The sequence below is a fragment of the Rattus norvegicus genome, chromosome 12 (assembly GCF_036323735.1).
Source record: "Rattus norvegicus strain BN/NHsdMcwi chromosome 12, GRCr8, whole genome shotgun sequence".
NCBI classification, from domain to species: Eukaryota; Metazoa; Chordata; class Mammalia; order Rodentia; family Muridae; genus Rattus; species Rattus norvegicus.
In genome coordinates this window covers 31,170,079-31,190,188 of record NC_086030.1, presented here as the reverse complement: position 1 = coordinate 31,190,188, position 20,110 = coordinate 31,170,079, and the positions used below count along the sequence as shown (strand labels likewise).

The 20,110-nt window shown below is 45.6% G+C and overlaps 1 protein-coding gene across 2 annotated transcripts in view; it reads right to left on the bottom strand.

The window, feature by feature from the left end:
• The window catches only part of Galnt17 (polypeptide N-acetylgalactosaminyltransferase 17), a 458,691-nt gene that overhangs the window by 227,962 nt on the left and 210,619 nt on the right, over window positions 1-20,110 (bottom strand). For both annotated transcript variants that reach the window (NM_001025112.2, XM_039089218.2), the window contains exon 3: window positions 16,322-16,488. In NM_001025112.2, coding sequence (NP_001020283.1) covers window positions 16,322-16,488 — 167 coding nt within the window. The remainder of the gene's footprint in view (window positions 1-16,321; window positions 16,489-20,110) is intronic.

Genomic DNA, 20,110 nt, shown 5'->3' with positions numbered 1-20,110 from the left:
CTGAAGTAGCCGAAGGGTTTGCAACCCCATAAGAACAACAATATCAACCAACCAAATCCCCCGGAGCTCCCAGGGACTAAACCACCAATTCCAAAAGTACACAGGGATGGACCTATGGCTCCAGCTGCATATGTAGTAGTGGATGGCCTTGTCTGGCATCAGTGGGAGGAGAGGCCCTTGGTCCTGTCAAAGCTTGATGCCCCAGTTTAGGGGAATGTCAGGGCAGGGAGGTGGGAGGGAGTGGGTAAGGGGGAGCACCCTCATAGAAGCAGGGGGAGATAGCAGGTTTCTGGAGGGGAAACTGGAAAAGGGAATAACATTCGAAATGTAAATAAAAATATCCAATAAAAGAAAAATGTTAAAAACAAAACAAAACAAACAAACAAACAAACAAAACCCTGAATTCCCAACAGTGAAGGGGGTGGAGGTCTACACCAGTCATAGGATGCTGGTATAGCAGTATGGGTTCACGTTTTGGACTGGAAGCAGATATTGACCCTTCTAGGTTGCCTTCCACTGATGTAGTCAATTCAGAAGTGGCTCATTGGGCCAATCAAGAGAGCATGATCACCAGTATGAGGTACAGAGGGAACCTTTGGAAGTTTAGGTAACACCACTGTGTTAGTTACTTTTCTCAGAGCTCTTGACCAAATGCCTCATGAGAAGAGGGGGTTTACTTTTGACCTGCAGTTTAGAAGGGTTTGTTCTGTCATGGTGGGAGTAGGGTGGGGTATGGCAGTAGCAGTGTGAGTCTGACTCTTCACATGTAAGTAGATAAAGAAGCAGAGAAAAGGGAAGGGTGGGGGGCGGTGGGTCAGCTGACTTCCTCTTGATTCATTCTGAGACCCCCAGTCTGTAGGCCTGCCCTGCCCATATTCAGGGAGAGTCTTCAGTCCTAAGTGAAACCTCTCTGGAAACAACCAGAGACACATGGATATAACCGGAGGCCATGTCTCCTAGGTGACTGGCAATCCAGCCAAGTTGGCAATGGAGACGAACCATCATAACCATCAAACTGAAGGAGTCAAGGTGTTACAGAACTTGTGATAATAATGCCAAGGTGTAGACACATCCATCTCTGATACCCTGACTCAGGGTGAGGATACATGCAGACATGCGTTCTCGATATTGGCCTTTGGGGATAGTTCAGTAGATAAAGTGCTTACAGTGTGCCAACTGGAGGGCGGGAGCTCAGATTCTCAGAACCCAAGTAAAAGTCAGGCAGTATGGTGGCTGCCTGTAATCGAACACTTGAGAGGCTGAGACAAGGGATCCCTGGGACAAACTAGCTAGCTAGACCGTTGGGACTTGGGAAGATCTGGGATCAGTCAGAGACCCTGTCTGGTACCTAAGGAGAAGAATGATAAAGAAAGACACATAATGTCAGCACCTGTACCTCCCTTAGACAAACACACGCATGTACACGTACACACAAGTGTGCTCCAAATGTGAACACGCGTCTACACACGCATACATAACACACATACAATGCAATAACATATCAGATGGCTATCTTACATGTTTTATTCTCTGAGCTGCTCCCAGCTTTACAGTCTTAAATAATGCACTCATTGACTATCAAGGCAAGGGCTTGTGAGGGGGTTGGGGGAGGGGTGGGAAGAGGTGAGAACAAGAAGCTTCAAGAAGAATGGAGGAGGTTTAAGAGGAATGTTCTTGTGCAACCCTGAAAGCATCTGCAGGCAACCCTGTGGTGAGATAAAAGGAAGCAAAGTAGAAAGCCAAAGACAGGAGAAGAGACAACGAGTTTCTGAATACCAAGCACTGAACTCAATACACTGCTCTACGTTGAGCATCCATGAGGGGCTCTGGGGAAAAGGAAAACCTCTATAGCTTTCAACTCCGTTGTCAAAAAAAAAAAAATCCTGCTTTCTGCTTCATCTGTTCAGCGCCCCTCTTGAGTATCAGTGATAGGGTTCAGCAGGTAGAGGCATTTGCCCCATCCCTGACAGCTGTGTGAGAGAACAGACCCCCATCCACTTGTGCTCTGATTGCCACACGCGTTTTGTGGCACAAACACATGGCCACAAATAAATAAGCAGGTAAGGAAACCCGAAACACAGTAAGTACAAGTGACGGTAGCTGACAACTGAGGTTGTGATGTCTCCAGTGATTATTCTTAAAGCAAGAGAGCATTGGCCACCCCACCCATATGACAAGTAGCAGGCAAGGCCTGGGAAGATGGCTTAGTGGCTGAAGTGCCTGCCATGTTGTTATGAGCACCTGAATTCAACCCACAGAACTAAGTTTTCTTTCTAAATAATGCTCAGTACAAACTTGGAATCCCAGGTCTGGGGAAGTGGACTCAGGAAGATGCCAAGGGTTTCTAGCTAGTAAGCATCACCTATTTGGCAAGCTTCAGAAGAATGACAAGCTCTGCTTCAAGAAAACAAAGGAAAAGAAAGAGGAAGGAAGGAAGGAGGGAAGGAAGGAAGGAAGAAAGGAGAAAAAATAGTATCTGAATAGGTCCTTTGAACAACGCATGTATTCAAGATTGCACACATACGCGCGCGCGTGCGCACACACACACACACACACACACACACACACACACACACACACACACACACACACACACAGGAGAAGGGCAGTTAAATATCTGGTATTGGCAGTCGACCCTAACAACATGTGGATTTAAGCGATAAAATTTGTCTACAGACTGGAGTGTGTTTTTCTTTCATTATGTTTCTTATTTACTGTGATATTGATTCTGAATGCTCTTGAGGCCGGCAGACCTCTTCCCTTGAAATAGCGGGAGTCACCATCATTAAGGAGCCAAGCAGAACAAAACAGATGACATGAAAAGCTCTCAAGACCACAGGGAGGCATCTCAGCACTGGGCTGCTCCTTCCTTGGGTTTTCTTTAAATGCAGTTGGCGGTCAGAGATGGGAAAACTAAAGCAAGTTAAGTGACCAATTCCCTTTCTCTGGCATTGTGGGGTCTGAGCTCACGGTGAGAGTCCTAGGAACGAGTCAAATGCTCCAGGGAGGTTTCAAGAAATGCTCACACATAATTGTCTCATGATGTTCTGTAAACAGCTTGTAGAAATAGACACACATTTTCCACCTAAGGAAGACACATCAAGATACATGACAGGGATATGGGACACAACTCAGTCAGAATAAAACTTGTCCTATAACAGTGGCTCTCAATGTTCCTAATGCTGCTACCCTTTAACACGGTTCCTCATGTTGTGGTGATTTCAACCATAAAATTATTTCACTGCTACTTTGTAACTGTAATTTTGCTACCGTTACAAATTGTAATATTCATATCTGTGCTTTCCAATGGTCTTTCAGAGGTTTCCACCCACAAGCTGAGAACCACTGCTCTTCAGGGTTCAAGACCAATTCTTTGGAATCCAATTTAAAAAAAAAAAAGAAAGAAAAGAAAGAAAGCCAGATATGATGCTGTTTACTAGCAATCCTAGGCCTGGAAAGGTGGAGACTTGTGGATCCCTGGAGTATTCTGGACAGCCAGTTTAGTCTACTTAAGAAGCTAACAAGAGATACTGTCTCAGAAACAAAGAAAGAAACGAATTAACAAAAGGTGAACAGCAAATCAGGACTGGAATCTCTTTGTAAGGGGCTGAGTGCATGGCTCACTGGTAGGACTTGCCTAGAATCCCCCAGGGACGGGTTGGGGGCGTGGCTCAGTGGTAGAGCCCCTGCCTGGAATCTACCAGTGAGGGGCTGATTGTGGCTCAGAGGAAGGGTGATAACCAAGAATGTCCTAGTGTGGTGCTGGGGTCATTGTTCAGCAGTAGAGTACTTGTATAGAGCCTCCCTCCCAGTGACAGATGAAGCCCTAGAATTAGTATTTAGGAGCTTAAAAATAAGTAAAGCCATATATAACAACATATAAACACAAAAATTACAAAAACAGTTGAAATCAGGAGGAGTTCTTTAGATGGAATTCAAGTGAACGACTGTTCTGAATATAACGGTGGCATAGAGTCTAGTGGGACATTACCATTACTGGAAACGGAGTGAAGGGATTCAGCCATCACTTTGTCATTTGCTACATTTATATTTGCTTGAAATTAAATGGTTTCTGTTACTGCTGTGTTTGTTCAGTGTTTATTTTTTCCCCCGAGATTTATTTTTAATTGTGTGTATGTGTAGGTCTCTGTAGGTGCAGATGAGCGGCTGCAGGTACCCAGGAAAGCCAGAAGAAGGTGTCGAATTCCCTAGAATTGGAGTTACAAGCAGTTGTGAGCCACTCAAATTCAGGTCCTCTGCAAGAGCAGCAGGTGTTCCTAACCACTGAGCTGACTCTTGAGCCCTTCATTCTTCTTTATAAAGCAAGGTGGTGGGGCTGGGGATTCAGCTCAGTGGTAGAGCGCTTACCTAGGAAGCGCAAGGCCCTGGGTTCGGTCCCCAGCTCCGAAAAAAAGCACCAAAAAAAAAAAAAAAAAGCAAGGTGGTATAGAGAGCTTTGATGGATCTCCACGCCCCCTCTCTCCCCCTCTCCCCATTCCCCTCCTCCTCTCTCCCTCCCCTCCATCCCTCCCTCTCTCTTCTTGTTCTTGTTCTTGCTCTTGTTGCTGCTGCTGCTGCTGTTCTCCTTCTCCTTCTCCTTCTCCTTCACCTTCTCCTTCTCCTTCTCCTTCTCCTTCTCCTTCTCCTTCTCCTTCTCCTTCTCCTTCTTCCCCTTCCCCTCCCCCTCCCCCTCCCCCCTCCTCCCCTCTCTCATGTAGTTACATACATATTCCTTACAACTCTCCACACACAGCCTAAAAGTGCAGGCGCAGAAATGCAAATGTGCCGCTCAGCTGTGATGAGAGAGCCACTGAGCCACTGCTGTCACATTGCAGTGATCAGGTTGGAGGCAACAACAAGAATCATTTATGATTAAGGAAGCTCAATCCAGGCTGGAGGAGAGGTAGGTGCTATTCTCCGGAAGAGTGTCTGGCCAAGCGTGGAGCCCTGTGATAACACCGTATCTCCTGCCTCTGTCAATCAGAGCCTCACCAACACAGGGAGAATGTTATCTCCCCCAAACACAAGACTTCTTCTATCTTGGCAATTATAAACCCAGAAGAAAAGCGAACAATACCAGATGGATGCTTCTCCAAAGTCCTTTCTAGAAGACCAGAGGGTAGAACCTTCCACTTAGGAAGAAAAAAGTTTTCTAACCCTAGCACAACTTTTAAATACAACTGAACAAGAAAGGATACCACCAGGTGCTCTCATTCTAAAGATGATATCAATGACAAGTTACGTAACCTACCAGATCACACAGAAACCCACAAGATGTAATGCCTGCTAGCAGATAATATATATATATATATATATATATATATATATATATATATATATATATATCTCCAAGGGATATTTTGAGTCACAGCTTTGGAGGGTTAGACATGATGGCATCTAATCAACTTTATAAACTGTGTGAGAAGCACTAGATATGGTGGTATACACCTATGAGTCCCAGTGCTGGGGGAAACTGAAGCAAGAAGAATATGAGTTGAAGGCCAGCCTGGGCTAAGAAGGACACAATGTCAACAGAACCACAAAAATAACCAAGATTGGAGATGTACTTTGGCAACCTGCCTCGTATCCTACAGTGAGGGGTTAGGATGTGGCTTAGTAGTAGAGCCCCTGCCTAGAATCCCCCAGTGAGGGGCTGGGGGCGTGGCTCAGTGATAGAGCCCCTGCCTAGAATCCCCCAATGAGGGGCTGGGGGCGTGGCTCAGTGGTAGAGCACCTGCCTAGAATCCCCAGTGAGGGGCTGGGGGTGTGGCTCAGTGGTAGAGGCCCTGCCTAGAATCCCCAGTGAGGGGCTGGGGGTGTGGCTCAGTGGTAGAGCCCCTGCCTAGAATCCCCCAGTGAGGGGCTGGGGGCGTGGCTCAGTGGTAGAGCACCTGCCTAGAATCCCCCAGTGAGGGCCTGGGGGTGTGGCTCAGTGGTAGAGGCCCTGCCTAGAATCCCCCAGGGAGGGGCTGGGGGGAGTGGCTCAGTGGTAGAGCCCCTGACTAGAATCCCCCAGTGAGGGGCTGGGGGCATGGCTCAGTGGTAGAGCCCCTGACTAGAATCCCCAGTGAGGCATTAGAGTGTATGGCTAGTATACGGGAGATCCCATTTTAGCCATCTGAAGTGTTAAGCCCAACAGGACAGAGTATTATGCAGCTACTCTAACATTTCCAGGACTTCTCTCTTTTTTTTAACTGAATTTTGATGCTCATTAAATGATAAATCTTCATCCTTCCCTTAACTTCTGTGTGTGCATGTGCCATTTAAGGGGGTCACCGTGAGTAGAACACGAGGCTCAATAGATATCTTGGACATCTGGGGCAAGCTTCTAACCCAGAAGATAAGACGTAAAGAACAGAGAGAGAAAGACTATTTGTGGAAACAGACAGTTCAGGAAGAAACACTAAAAGCAAAATCACACACACACACACACACACACACACACACACAGTATTACCATCCTGCAGGGAATAAGGAAACATACTACTTCCATTAAGTCAAGACAATATGTTATCAAAGGGAACTTTTGGGTAATAAAATGAATAACTTGGATCTAAAGCTATAAGAGCAGAAAAGGTTCAAGACGTTGGAAGAGAAGGAAGAAAAGGAAAGGAAAAGGAAACATGAATAAGAAAGACTTTTATATGGAAAGATGGAGAAATTAGAGAGTTGAGCTCAGTCAGGGGTTCTCAGCTTTCCTAAGGCTGTGACCCTTGAATACAGTTCCTCATGGTGCAGTGACCGCCACCCATTAAATTATTCCATTGCTGCTTCATAACTGTAATCTTGCTACTGTTATGAATCATGATATAAACATCCGATATGCAGAATATCTGATGTGTGACCTGGGGGTCACATCCCACTGGCGGTGTCCAAGGCTGGAACAATGAGAGAGAGGGGATGAGGAAGGACGAACACAGGAGAAGGCTGTGATAAAAAATCCTAACGAAAGAATCCTGAGGGTGACAGGGTTTGTTTGAAGACTCCTAAGTTGCCACCTACCCTTGATAGATCCTGGGAAGGAATCTAAGACATGAACCTGAAGTATAGCTATTGAGGAATGCTGTATGCTGACTCACTTGAAGGCTCATGCTTAGTTATTTTTCTTAGTCCTGGACCAGTTGCCTTAGGGAATGTGCCGCTCACAGTGGGCTGAGCTCTTCTGCATCAATTGACAGTCAAAACAAATTCTCTGCAGACATGGTCACATCACAGGCCAATTTGATCTGGGCATCCTTCCCCTAAGGCACTCTGGTCAGATGCTCATAGGCTGTGCTAAGTGGAGAAGTCACACTAACCAGGATAGGGTGTAGTCTCCTATATATGGAAGTGATGGGTAGGAGGAAAACATTTAAGTAGAGTGGGACTCTAAGAGTGTGGGAGGGAAAAGGAGAAGGGAGGGAGATGAGAGTAACAGAGGGGTGAATATCACCAAAGTATATTGTTTGTATCTATGAAAATGGTATAATGAAACCTATTCCTTCATATAGTTAATATGTATTAATGAGGAAAAAGAAAAAACAATTAGGTGTGGTGATGTACACATGTCCCAGCAAGCAGGGGACAGAGACAGGAGATCAAGTGTTCCAGACCAGACTAGGATTCATAGTGAGAATTCTCAAAACCAACAGAAACAAACCGATCCAAATATATTTACTGTTCCTGTAATCCCAGCCCTTGAGAGACTGGGGGATCCCTAAGAGTTTGAGGGCTTCCTATAGCAGAGGATAAAACTCTTTGTCTTTGTAAAAAGGTCGAGGGGCTGGAGGGCCGATTCAGTGGCCAACAGCACTTGCTGCTCTTTCAGAGGACCCGAGTTTGGTTTACAGCACCCATGATGGGCTATTTGCTGCCTGTAACTTCAATGTCAGAGCATCTGAAGCTTTTCTCTGGCCTACCAAGGTATGTACATACACACACATGGACATACATCCATGCAAGTGCACACGTACACATAACTGAAAAATCAGAATCATTTAAAAAATCTGGAGACCGGGGCTGGGGATTTAGCTCAGTGGTAGAGCGCTTACCTAGGAAGCGCAAGGCCCTGGGTTCGGTCCCCAGCTCCGAAAAAAAAGAACCAAAAAAAAAAAAAAATCTGGAGACCAACTTTTTAAAAAAGTTAAAGTGCTTGTCATAAACACACATAATGAGTGCGGTTGGGATCCCCCGAAACTCTACAATTTTAGACCTGGAAAGAGAGACAGGTGAGCCCCAAAGCCAACTGGCTAAGTAGAGTCACCATTGACCGGCTGTGGGTCTGATGGAGAGGCAGTGCCTCAATGACTAAGGTGTAGTAATGAAGGGTGACTCCTGGTATGAGTCTTGAGCCTCCATGTGTGCTCATGTGCACATGTGTGTACTAACATGGGCAAAAAAGTACACATCTGCTGTCTTAGAGTTTCTATTGATGTGATAAAGCAACTTGACCAGAAGCAACATGGGACAGAAAGGGTTTATTTACTTCAGTTTACAGCTTTCAGGGAAAGGACCGAAGGCAGGAAACCGGAGGCAGGGACTCAAGGCAGGAAGCTGGAGGCAGGGACTCAAGTCAGGAAGCTGGAGGCAGGAACTGAAGTAGAGGTCCTGGAGGAGTGCCTCTTACTGGCTTGTTCCTCATGGCTGGCTGAGTCTGTTTTCCCATTCAGGACCACCCATCATGGGCTGCCCCCACCCCAGTCAATCATTCATTAAGAAAATGCCTTACAGATTTGCTGATAGGCCAATCTTATGGAGGTGTTTTCTCAATTAAGATACTCTCTTCCCAGATATGTCTAGGTTTGTGTCAAGTTAGCCCAAACCACGTGGCTCATGTGTCCATGCACACACATAGAACAGGAAAAATGAAAAAAAAAACCCTAAATTATACTGGGGTCAGTCTTCTGGATGGAACCTGACCAGGTTCTTCCTCATTGCATTCAAAGCTCTAGGAAAAAAAATGAAGATTATCCACGTTTCCAGAGAGGAAGAAGAAAAGGGTTGAAAAGCATGTTAAAAAAAGATCAGGGGGGTTGGGGATTTGGCTCAGTGGTAGAGCACTTGCCTAGCAAGCGCAAGGCCCTGGGTTCGGTCCCCGGCTCCAAAAAAAAGAAAAAAAAAAAAAAAAAAAAGATCAGGGATTGGAAGGTCTTTGATTCTTCGTAAAGCAAAACAAAACAAAACCCAGCAGAATGAAAACAGCAGAGCGAAGCCACCAACATTTTTAAAAGAAAGTGACATTTAACTCCACCATCCATCATACAGAAGACAGGGAGGAGGTCATCTTTAGACCTGATCTCAAATGATTATCTCTACCTTGAAGTCTTTTCTCGGGAGCCTCTAGATGCAGTGCTTTACCTGCATAAAGGCACCAACTAAGAAAAAGAGAGTCATAGGGGTGAAGTATCAGAGAGGAGGCAGGAAAGTACGAGAAGGATGAGGGAAGGGGCTCTGATGGACAGCGGTGCACAGATCAGCTCTGCAGCGGGGCACTGAAACTTCAGGCAGACACACTAAGGTGTCACCTTTTTAAGCATTCTCCTCTAGTTCTCTCTGCCACGCCCCCAGTCCCTCACTGGGGAATTCTAGGCAGGGGCTCTACCATTGAGCCACACCCCCCAGCCCCTCACTGGGGGATTCTAGGCAGGGGCTCTACCACTGAGCCATGCATCCAGCCCCTCCCTGGGGGATTCTAGGCATGGGTACTACCACTGAGCCACGTCCCCAGCCCCTCACTGGGGGATTCTAGGCAGGGGCTCTACCACTGAGCCATGCCCCAAGCCCCTCACTGGGGGATTCTAGGCAGGTGCTCTACTACTCCAGCCCCTCACTGGGGAAGATTCTACTGTTTATCTGTGTTCCAAGATCTTTTGTACTTCACAAAATTTTTGAGATTATGTTGCCCAGGCTGATCTTAAAATCAGCATGTAATATATTCAAGAATTGAATTTGTGATTCTCCTGCCTCTGCTTCTCTTAGTCTTCCCTAGGCCGGTTCCTAGGTCTCCTTCCCTAGGCCTGACTAATGGATGCTTAAAGTGGAATCAGAATTGTGTGGAGTTACCAAGAGAACTATTTCCAGGAAGAAACTACATGGCCACATGCTGTGAGTCCAGAAGAATGGAAACTGGATCCACCGAAGAGAAAGTATTGACTGGTTTTACTTGAATGATTTGGTGTGACGTCTAAGTACCAAGAATTGTACACTACTAGAACCTAACATATCACAAATATGGGCTAACATAGTCTGTCAATTTCTCTAAAAGATAAACAAAGCCATTGAAGGATAATACTCACCATCAATGTGCAACCTGAAATGTACAATGTGAAAAATGACCTCACTAAAAAGTAAAACACTCCAGGCTAGAGAGATAGCTCACTGGGTAAAAGCATCCACTGTGGAGCCTGACAATTTGAGTTCTAACCCTGGGAGCCACATGGTGGGAGGAGAGGGACCAGTTTCTATACATTTTCCTCTGACTTGAAAATGCATGCTCTCATGCGTGCAGTGCCACCGCCCCTCTCCCATCAAATATAATTAAACAAAAATTTAAATTTGAGTTGGAGAAGCGACTCAGCAGTGATGCACACTGGTTACTCGTTCAGAAGATTGCAGTTCAAGTCTCTGAACTGACATGGTGGCTCACAACCATCTGTAACTCTAGCCCATGGGGATCTGACACCCTCTTCTGGCCTCTGAGGTACCGCATATTTGCACAGATGTATATGCAGGGAAAAGACTCAAAGTCATAAAGTAAACGAATGGTCCCACCAGAGCGCTGTGTCCCCACCCTATTCCCTTACTGCCTGAGACCAGGGGATAACATAACCTCAGGACGGACCATTCAGACCCCTGAAACCAGGGGATAACCCTTAACCATTCCAACCTCCTTAGAAGAGATCCATAAATCTCTTTAGAATGATGTCTATATTCACTTTGATAGGAAAAACAAAAGTGATTGTATTTTATGTCTCGAGAACAAAAACCAGATTATTAACTTGTTTGCACGATCAGATCTTAACTACATAAAGCTTACTCTTAAAAGGCAGAAAGTGTAAATGAACACGTCTTTAGTTAACATCTGCAGCATTTGTTTTTCCAATTATATTTGCTTTTTGATATGTTCACAGTATCCTACAAAGAATGGGCATCACTTTTAATATCAGAAATCAATTATTAGTCTGGAAAAGAAAGGGTATTTTCATTTTTCATTTTCATTTTGGACAGCAGTTAAATTGCATTAACACCATGAGTCTTCAAGAACTAAATTTGAGATGAAAAACAAATGCTTTTAAGATAAAGACAGCATTCTGCTGTAGTAGTGAATATAGAAGGCACATGGATACAAAAAAAAAGGATGAGAAGCAAAAATCAAACACCACTAAGAAGTGAAGAAGAGGAAGAAGGAGGAGGAGGAGGAGAAGAAGAGGAAGAGGAAGAGGAGGAAGAGGAGGAAGAGGAGGAGGAGGAAGAGGAGGAAGAGGAAGAGGAGGAAGAGGAGGAAGAGGAAGAAGATGAGGAAGAGGAAGATGAGGAAGAGGAAGAGGAAGAGGAAGAGGAAGAAGAGGAGGAGGAAGAAGATGAGGAAGAGGAGGAAGAGGAGGAAGAGGAGGAAGAGGAAGAGGAAGAAGAGAAAGAGGAAGAGGAAGAGGAAGAGGAAGAGGAAGAAGAGAAAGAGGAAGAGGAAGAGGAAGAGGAGGAAGAGGAGGAAGAGGAAGAAGATGAGGAAGAGGAAGATGAGGAAGAGGAAGAGGAAGAGGAAGAAGAGGAAGAGGAAGAAGATGAGGAAGAGGAAGAAGAGGAGGAAGAGGAAGAAGAGGAGGAGGAAGAGGAGGAAGAAGAGGAGAGGAGGAGGAGGAGGAGGAAGAGGAGAGGAGGAGGAGGAGGAGGCGGAAGAAGAAGAAGAAGTAGTAGCCGTCATTGTAGAAGATTTGAAACCATCATTATCTCAGAGACTTAAGATATATGCAACTCAGTCTACTTAAGTATACACACAATTGATTTTGAGCTGAAATTAAGAACTGTCATTATTATATAGTGTGTGGGGTCATTAATATAAGGTATTTACATAAGCATAGCTATGAAGAATGTCTCGGTAAAACAAAGACAACAGGGAGGGCACAGAATTCTGTAAATCAGAAAGTGTAGACTGAACAAAAGTGTGGAGAGTAGAGGCCAGAAATGATAAGAAAGGTGGGCTTCGTGGCTACTTCATGGAACTGTGGGTAGATGTCTCTGCTCTCTAGGGCCTCTAGTTCTTCTATGTGTTATCAACAGCCACGCTACACGTGACATCTGCCTACCCTTCCACAGCTCTACTAGGCTCTACCACCTCATGGGGTGTCCTAGTTTCATTTCCCATCGACTGACAAGAGCAACTTAGGTGAGAAAGGGTCACTCACTATTTCAGGACCCAGCTCGTCACTGTGGAGAAATCAAGGCAGGAGGCTGAAGCATCACATGGTAATCAGGAGCAGGCAGAATGTGTGCAGGCTAGTACTCAGCTCACCAGATCTTCTGTTACCCAGCCCAGAGCCAGAATGCTGGTGCTCACAATGCAAGGATCTCCCCACATTGGTTAAACCAATCAAGATATACTCCTCCTGTGTTGACTAGTCTTGGGTACACTTGACACACAAACTAGAGTTAGATAGAAACTTGAGAAAATGCTTTTGTAAGATCCAGTTGTAAGGCATTTTCTTAATTAGTGATTGATGAGGGAGGGCCGAGCCCATTGTGGGCGGTGCCATCCCTAGGCTGGTGGTCCTGGGTTTTATAAGAAAGCAGGCTGAGCGAGCCATGGGAAGCAAGCCAGGGAGCAGCATCCTTCCATGCCCTCTGCATTAGCTGCTGCCTCCAGGTTCCGACCCTGTTTGAGTTCCTGTCCTGACTTCCTTTGATGATGAACAATATGGAAGTGTGAGGCAAATAAAGCCATTTCCTCTCCCGCTCCTGAATAGCCCTGCTCTTAAGGTTGCAGTCTCCCATGATTGCTGCCTTTCTCAGGAGGGCTTCCCTGCCTTTGCCTGTCTTTGTCTGGAGAGTGTCCCTGAACACAGGTGGTTGGCCTTGTCTGAAAAGTGACCTTGTACAGAGTTCTCTGCAAAGCTGCATAAATCCCTTTCTGGCTTCCCAATTACATGATAATTAGGGACTGCATTATAACCAATCAGACCTTCCTGCCCACTTGATGCTATGACCAATCAGCCCTTTCCACCTGTACCCTAAAAAAATCCCTTCTATACTCTATCCCTGGAACAATAAAGTAGACTTGTCGCATGGCAGCAGTCTTTGGAAATCTTTTAATCATACTCACGGCCTTCTGAATCCTGCTCTTTGTCCTAGTAGGCTGGTAGCCAACAGCCTCCAAGGAGAAGGGAGGGCCCATCGAACTTGCTTTTTGGTCATGGTGTTTCTTTGCAGTCAAACACCCCCTAGACCTATCCACAGTCCAATGTCATCTAGACAATCCCTCGATGAGACTCTCTTCTCAGGTGACTCTAGATTGTGTCCAGTTGACATTTAAAAGTAACCATCAATCTGCATTTGACTCACTGAGGGATGGGTACCATCCATACGCTGTAAACCCCAACCCCCACCACGGTCCAGCAAAGGCTTCTTTAGGGAAGTAATAGGTTGGGCATTGGAGGACAATTGGGACATCAGTCAGAAAATGGGAGAGGATGTGAAAGCAGAGGTTTCTTGTTGGGGGAGCAGTGAACATACAAGGGGGCCACAGAGAAATAAACAAGACTAGGGAGAGAGTTTGCTAGAAAATCCCAAGCTTCCCAGGAACTGATAGGATCTCCTCCTCCTAAGATCACAGTCAGTCTTAGAAGGAGCTGTGGCTAACAAAGTGGTGCAGAAAAGAGGAGAGGAGCCAGGGGGATGCAGATGTGGCTCAGTTGGTAGAGCGCCTGCCTAGCATGCACGGAGCCTTGGGTTCTAGCTCCGTCACACAGAAACTGGTTATACTGACGGGTGTCTGCTATTCCAAGACTTGGGAGGTAGAAGCAGATGAATCAGGAGTTCAAGGTCATCCTCAACTACATAGCAAGTTTGAGGCCAGCCTGGGGCTATGTAAGACCTTGTCAAGGAAGGTAGGAAGGAAGGTAGGAAGGAAGGAAGGAAGGGAGGGAGGAAGGGAGGGAGGAAGAAGAAAGAAAAAAGGGAATGGATAAAGAGCAAAAAATAATAGTAATAAAATCTAGTCAGTGGTTAATACTTATACATTGGATGATAGTCCACAGAAGACAGATTACTGGGCCCAAGAACATTGTCACCAAGTCTTCGGGGATTAATCAGGGCTTCCAGAGAGTCAAGGGAAACTTGACTACTTCTAAGCTGATCCAAACCTGATCTCTGGGAGATCACGCTACAGAAAAAGAATCATCTTAACTCACCTTCTTCCCAACCTGAAACCACCTTGTGGGTTAATTTTTCTGCTCAGAGCAAGAGGCTTAGGCTATTCCTAATCCTATGGATACTTTGAAGATTAGTCTCCTGGATCTTCAACAGGCTCGCTCTGCTGCAATTGTCCTGTCTGACCTGAGCTCAAAGGGATTTCTCCCAGTGGTGAGCATGGTGAATTTATACATTGTGAGCAGATATAAGAGCACAATTCTCACTATCTACCTCCACACACAAATGTACTTTTTTTTTTTTGACATTCCAGTTTTATAACGGCCCTGCAACACTTGCTTGCTTTCTACTTTAGCTGACCTCTTATTTCTAGGTGTGCTGAATTCAAAAGACCAACTAACACGGCTCGTTTTCACCTGCCATCATTTTGGATTCAGTGGCCAGTGTGGGGATTCTAATATAATGTATGTTCTGAACGGATCATATCTGTCTGTCTGTGTTCAGGTCAAGGTTCAAAGTTGGGCATCTTCTTTAAGCAATCTCCATCTTTACATTTTGAGCCTCTTACTGACTCGGTACAGCAAACATTTTCTTTTTAAAATTCATGTCTTGGAAAACACAGTGGAGACAGTAGTAAAAGGCAGAGGGGGAAGAAAACAGACTTTCCTTTTGGTGTTCTTTGGATAATATGAAAAGGGAAAGTAACAGGTCTTAGCTAAGGAATTTACTCTTGTTTGCTTTGTAATTAAGTTCTTACCATGTAGCCTAGGCTCTGAATACATGCTTCTCCTCCCTCAGCATCCCAAGTGCTAGAATTTGAGGTGTGGGCCATCATCATTGACTCTATTAACTTTACCTATACATTTATTGAATTTTGCATGTATGTATGCATGTCAAGGCCATAGGACAATTTCAGGTATCATTCCTCAGGAACTGTCCACTTTCCTTTTTGAGAAAGGGTCTCTCACTGGCCTGGAGTATACCACTTAGATGAGGCTGGGTAGCTAATGAGCCCCAGGGATCTGCCTGTTTCTTCTTTTCCAGGGCCTGGATCATAAGCACATGTCAACATGTCACTCCTGGCTTTTGAAAAACATGGGTTCTAGCCAGGCATAGTGGTACATGACTTTAATCCCAGTAGTCTTTAATCCCAGCACTAGGGAGGCAGAAGCAGAGGATCTCAGAATTCAAGGCCAGCCTAGTCTACAGATAGAGTTCTAGGATAGCCAGGGCTACACAGAGATTCTATCTCAAAAAAAAAGTGTGTGAGTGTGTGTGTGTGTGTGTGTGTGTGTGTGTGTGTGTGTGTGTGTGTGTGTGTGGTGGGGAAACTCTGAGGAATCAAAATCAGATCTTCATGCTTGCTGGGAAGGCATTTTACCTACTGCATATCTACCCAGTAATTTTACAAGAGCCCGTTACAGTATCATCTTTTATTATTGTGATACACCACCTTGGCCAAAAGCAATTTAGGAAAGGGAACAGTTTATTCGGCTCATAATTCAAGGTCAACGTCCATCTCCATGGGGGCAGTCAAGAGGCAATCATCTACTCACGTTATACCCATAGTAAAGAGTAGAAACAGATGGGTCCTTCCTTGATTATTGTCATTTGACTTTCTCCTGGCTTATATAGTTCAGGATCCCCTTCTTAGGGAATGATGCCACCCACAATGGGCTGGACCCTCCTGATCAACTAACAATCTAGGCGATCCTTCATAAATTGCCCCACGGGTCAACCTGATTAAGATAATAGACTCTCTTCCTAGGTGTGATTCTAAGTTGTTGTATCAAGCAGACAGTTAAAACTGATCTGGCACGGATCCCTAGAGGACTGGAATAGTAATAAACCAGTGTCTGCCAAGACCCTCCCCTTTCTCCAATAGGCTCCAGGGAGCCAAAGATGCCGACACCGGCGTGGTTCCTTTAGGAACAGCAGCAGAATTTCTCGAGTCCTGCAAGCAGGCTGTCTTCTCCCATACCTTCATCGCTGTTGTCATCCACCAGGATAATCTCCTTCAGCAGGTGTGTGGGCGTGTGATTGACGGCGCTGTGGACTGACCGCAGTATCACTGACAGGGCCTCATTCACGAAGATGAAGATGATGGATATCTGGGGTAACTCCTTGGAGTATTTGAGCTCCTTACACCTGGGGAAGGGAGAACAGGAAGGCTATCAGAGGAAGTGAGTTGACAGAGGAGGGGCTTGAGAGATGGCTCAGAGATTAAGGGCACTGCTCTTGCTGAGGGCCCTACGTTGGTGCCCAGCAGCACATGGAGCAGCTCCCAAGTGCCTGCAACTCCAGTTCAAGGGGCTCTGACGTCATCTCTTAGTTTCCACAGGTACCTGCACATACATACACTCAGGCGCACAAACATATACATATAAATCTTTAAGAAAAAAATGAAAGAAAAAGAAAGCATACAAGTTATGGCTACACACAGAGACTAGCCATATCGACAATATTTCTCACTAGATTTTGACAAGGCAAGGTTTCATCATTCGCCCTCGGGCTCTCCATCTTTCTCTCTCATTCTTTATTTAAGACAAGGCTTCTGGCATCCGAGGCTAACCTCAAACTCCCTGGGTGGCTGAGGATAACTTTGCCCTTTTAGATCCTCCTCCTGTCTTCATTCCTAAGGATCTGATTACAGATGTACACCACCATAGCCAGATTATATGTTGCTGGGGCACTACGAGGGCTTGGTGCAGGCTAGGAAGTACTCTTCCAACGGTTCTATGTATGTGCCCAGCCTTTCTCTAGTGTTTCTTCACTAGGTGTTTTATTGTGAAATAAACCTAAGCGATAAAGCATTAAAAGAATCCAGCCTACTTCACCCAAATTGATCATCCCAAAGGGAGGAAAACCCACTTTTGAATATACATCCTCCTGTACCTACCTGTACACCTCTTGCTTCAATGATCTTAGGGTTGCAATCTGAAAGGTCCCTATAGTCTAATGGCCTGAGAGGTTTATTAGAAAACCAACGTGCAGTTGGGAAGATGGCTCAGTTGAGAGTCTTTGCTGTGCAAGCATTGAGGACCCAATGTCAATCTCCAGAACCCGTATAGAAAAAAATATTGTGTGGTGGCACATGTTTGTAACCCCAGGGCCGGGGAGGCAGAGACAGGCAGATCCTTGGACTTCTTTAGCTATTCAAACTACCTAGTTGGTGAGTCCCAGCAGGTAAGAAACGATGTTTAAAGCAAAAATGAAAAGACAAGGTAAGATCTGGGGAGATCTTGCAGTACAAGCATGAGGAGGGGAGTTTGGATCGCTAGAATCTATTTAAATGCACACTGGGGCTGCAAGTCCATCTGGAATTCCAGGCTTAGAGGGCAAAGATAGAGTCCCCAGAACAAGCTGGCTACAGAGACTAGCCATATTGACAAGCTCTGGGTTTGATTGAGAGTCCCTGCCTGAGTAAATAAGCTGGAAGAGTGATGGAGGAGGATTCCTGACATCAATCTCAGGCCTCCCTAGGTATGCTCACACATGTACACCTACTCACCCATGAACCCACACATCCAAGCACAACCTACATCCAAAAGTAAAAAATAAAGGGACCGGAGATGACGGCACTGGCTGCTCTTAAAGAAGAGCCAGGTTTGATCCCCAGAATCTCCATGTCGGTTCAGAACTGTCTATAACTCCAGTTCCAGGGGATCTGGCACCCTCTTGGGTCTCCATGAGAGTCAGGCTCACATGTGGTACTTACACACATACATGCAGACAAAACACCTACTCGCATAATAGAGATTTAAAACTTAAATATGGAAATAAAATAAAACTAGAGAGATATAACCTGAGAACTGATGCCTGAGCAGCTATTTGCCCATGTGCGCGCGCGCACACACACACACACACACACACACACGCACACACACACACGCACACACTTATGCATGCACAAAGGGGTACAAAGATCTAACTCCTCTTGTCTCTGTGATATTGCACGGTGCATAGAAGCCTGAAGGAACTAAGAAAGGAAATAGGATGAAGAGAGGGAATGGGAGGAACATGCTAGGGAGGGAGGGAGGGAGAGAGGGAGGGGAGGAGAGATGTGTCTTTTTTTTTTTTTTATGCTGAACAGCTTGGGTTGTGTCAGGCCCTATGAATCACACCAGCAATTTTCAAAAGAAAATAAAGTTTTGTTACGATATCCATGCCTGCCTCCTGAGGAGACTGCTCAGGGAATTCATGGATCACATAGCCTTGTTTTTGCTATGGCCCTGTCAATTCACTCTCCGGGGATGCAGAAGACAGAAGAATGGCCATCGGTAGACTCCTGAGCTATTGGCAGGGGTCATCTCACTGACTGGGTAGTGACCCGAGGAATGATGGCATCTGAGCAGGTCTCCCAGGACTCATTCTTGCATTCTTCTTAGCTCTTGAGAGTCTGGCAGCTGCTTCCCTGTAGCCCATTACTCACCGTACTAAAGATGGGGGATGAGGCTATACCCAGCTTATACTCAGCTACCCCAAACGAATAACCTCTTTGGTCCTGTTTGATTTTATTTTTCATATATATTAATCTTGATACAGAGTCTCGGGTCACCCAAGTTGGCCAACGTTGACCTTGAACGTTTAATCTTCCTGTCTCCGTCCAATTAGAGGTGTGCACAGCCACACCCAGTTTGTGTGGCGCTGGGAACGGGACCCTGGGCCCTTGCACATGCTTTGACAAGCTCTCTACTAACTGAGCCACTTCCCCAGTGCTGGTCTGTTATTTTAACAGCCTCTCGTTTTTGTAGGCAAGAAGGGAAGCTCAACCTTTCTCTGGACTCACTGTCATCTCTACCCATGAGCGGTGGAGTCTGGTGGTGCTCCAGGATGCTGTTTGTGCTCAAACTTGGGTGTCGACTTGGTCAGATGGGAATCACCTACGAGACATTTTGCTGGGCACGCTCTTCCCTAGAGTGGGCTCCACCTTCCACAGCAGCTCAGATAGAGAGAAAAGTATTAGTGCTTGCCTCCGTTCACTCCTAGACAGTGAGTTGGGATACTGTTGCTGCTGTCAGTCGTCTCTCACTAAGGTCAGCTTCTTCAGCCTTCTAAAGTGGCTCTCCAGGAACCACCCAGGCCTTTACCATTTATTCAGATTACTGAGGCATCCAGTGTCATGGACTGAGCAGCTACTGTGTTCCTGACCTCTTTAGGATGAAGACAGCCATTGTTGATATATTCATTCTATCAGTTCTGCTCTTCTAGAGCAGTGGTTCAGAGCCTTCCTAGTGCTGTGACGCTTTAATACAGTTCCTCATGTTGAGGTCACCCCCCGACCATAAAATTATTTTTTTCATTGCCACTTCATAACTAAGTTCACTGCTGTTATGCATCATAGAACAAATATCTATGTTTTGTCATGGTCTTAGGTGACTCCTGTGAAAGGGTCATTCGACCTTTAGGTTGAGAACCACTACTATAGCTCCTTTCCCCAAGAGATGAATTCAAGCTAAACTATACTGTGGGCATGCAGCTAGAGAGAGAACTTGCCCTCTCTTCATAAAATAAAGCATGCACAACCACACGTCTCCTTCCTCGTCAGCCTCCCAAACTACAAAGCCAGCTATGTAGCTTGCAAAGCTACACCTCTACCCCCAATCTTTTGTTTTCCTGAGGCATGGTGTGCTAGATAGTTTTAACTGTCAACCGGATGCAACCTAGAATCACCTGGGAAGGGTCTCAAAGAGGAACGATCTAGATCATGTTGTCTTGAGATGAGTCTGTGGGAGATTGTCATTATTAGTTGATGAAGGAAGACCCATCC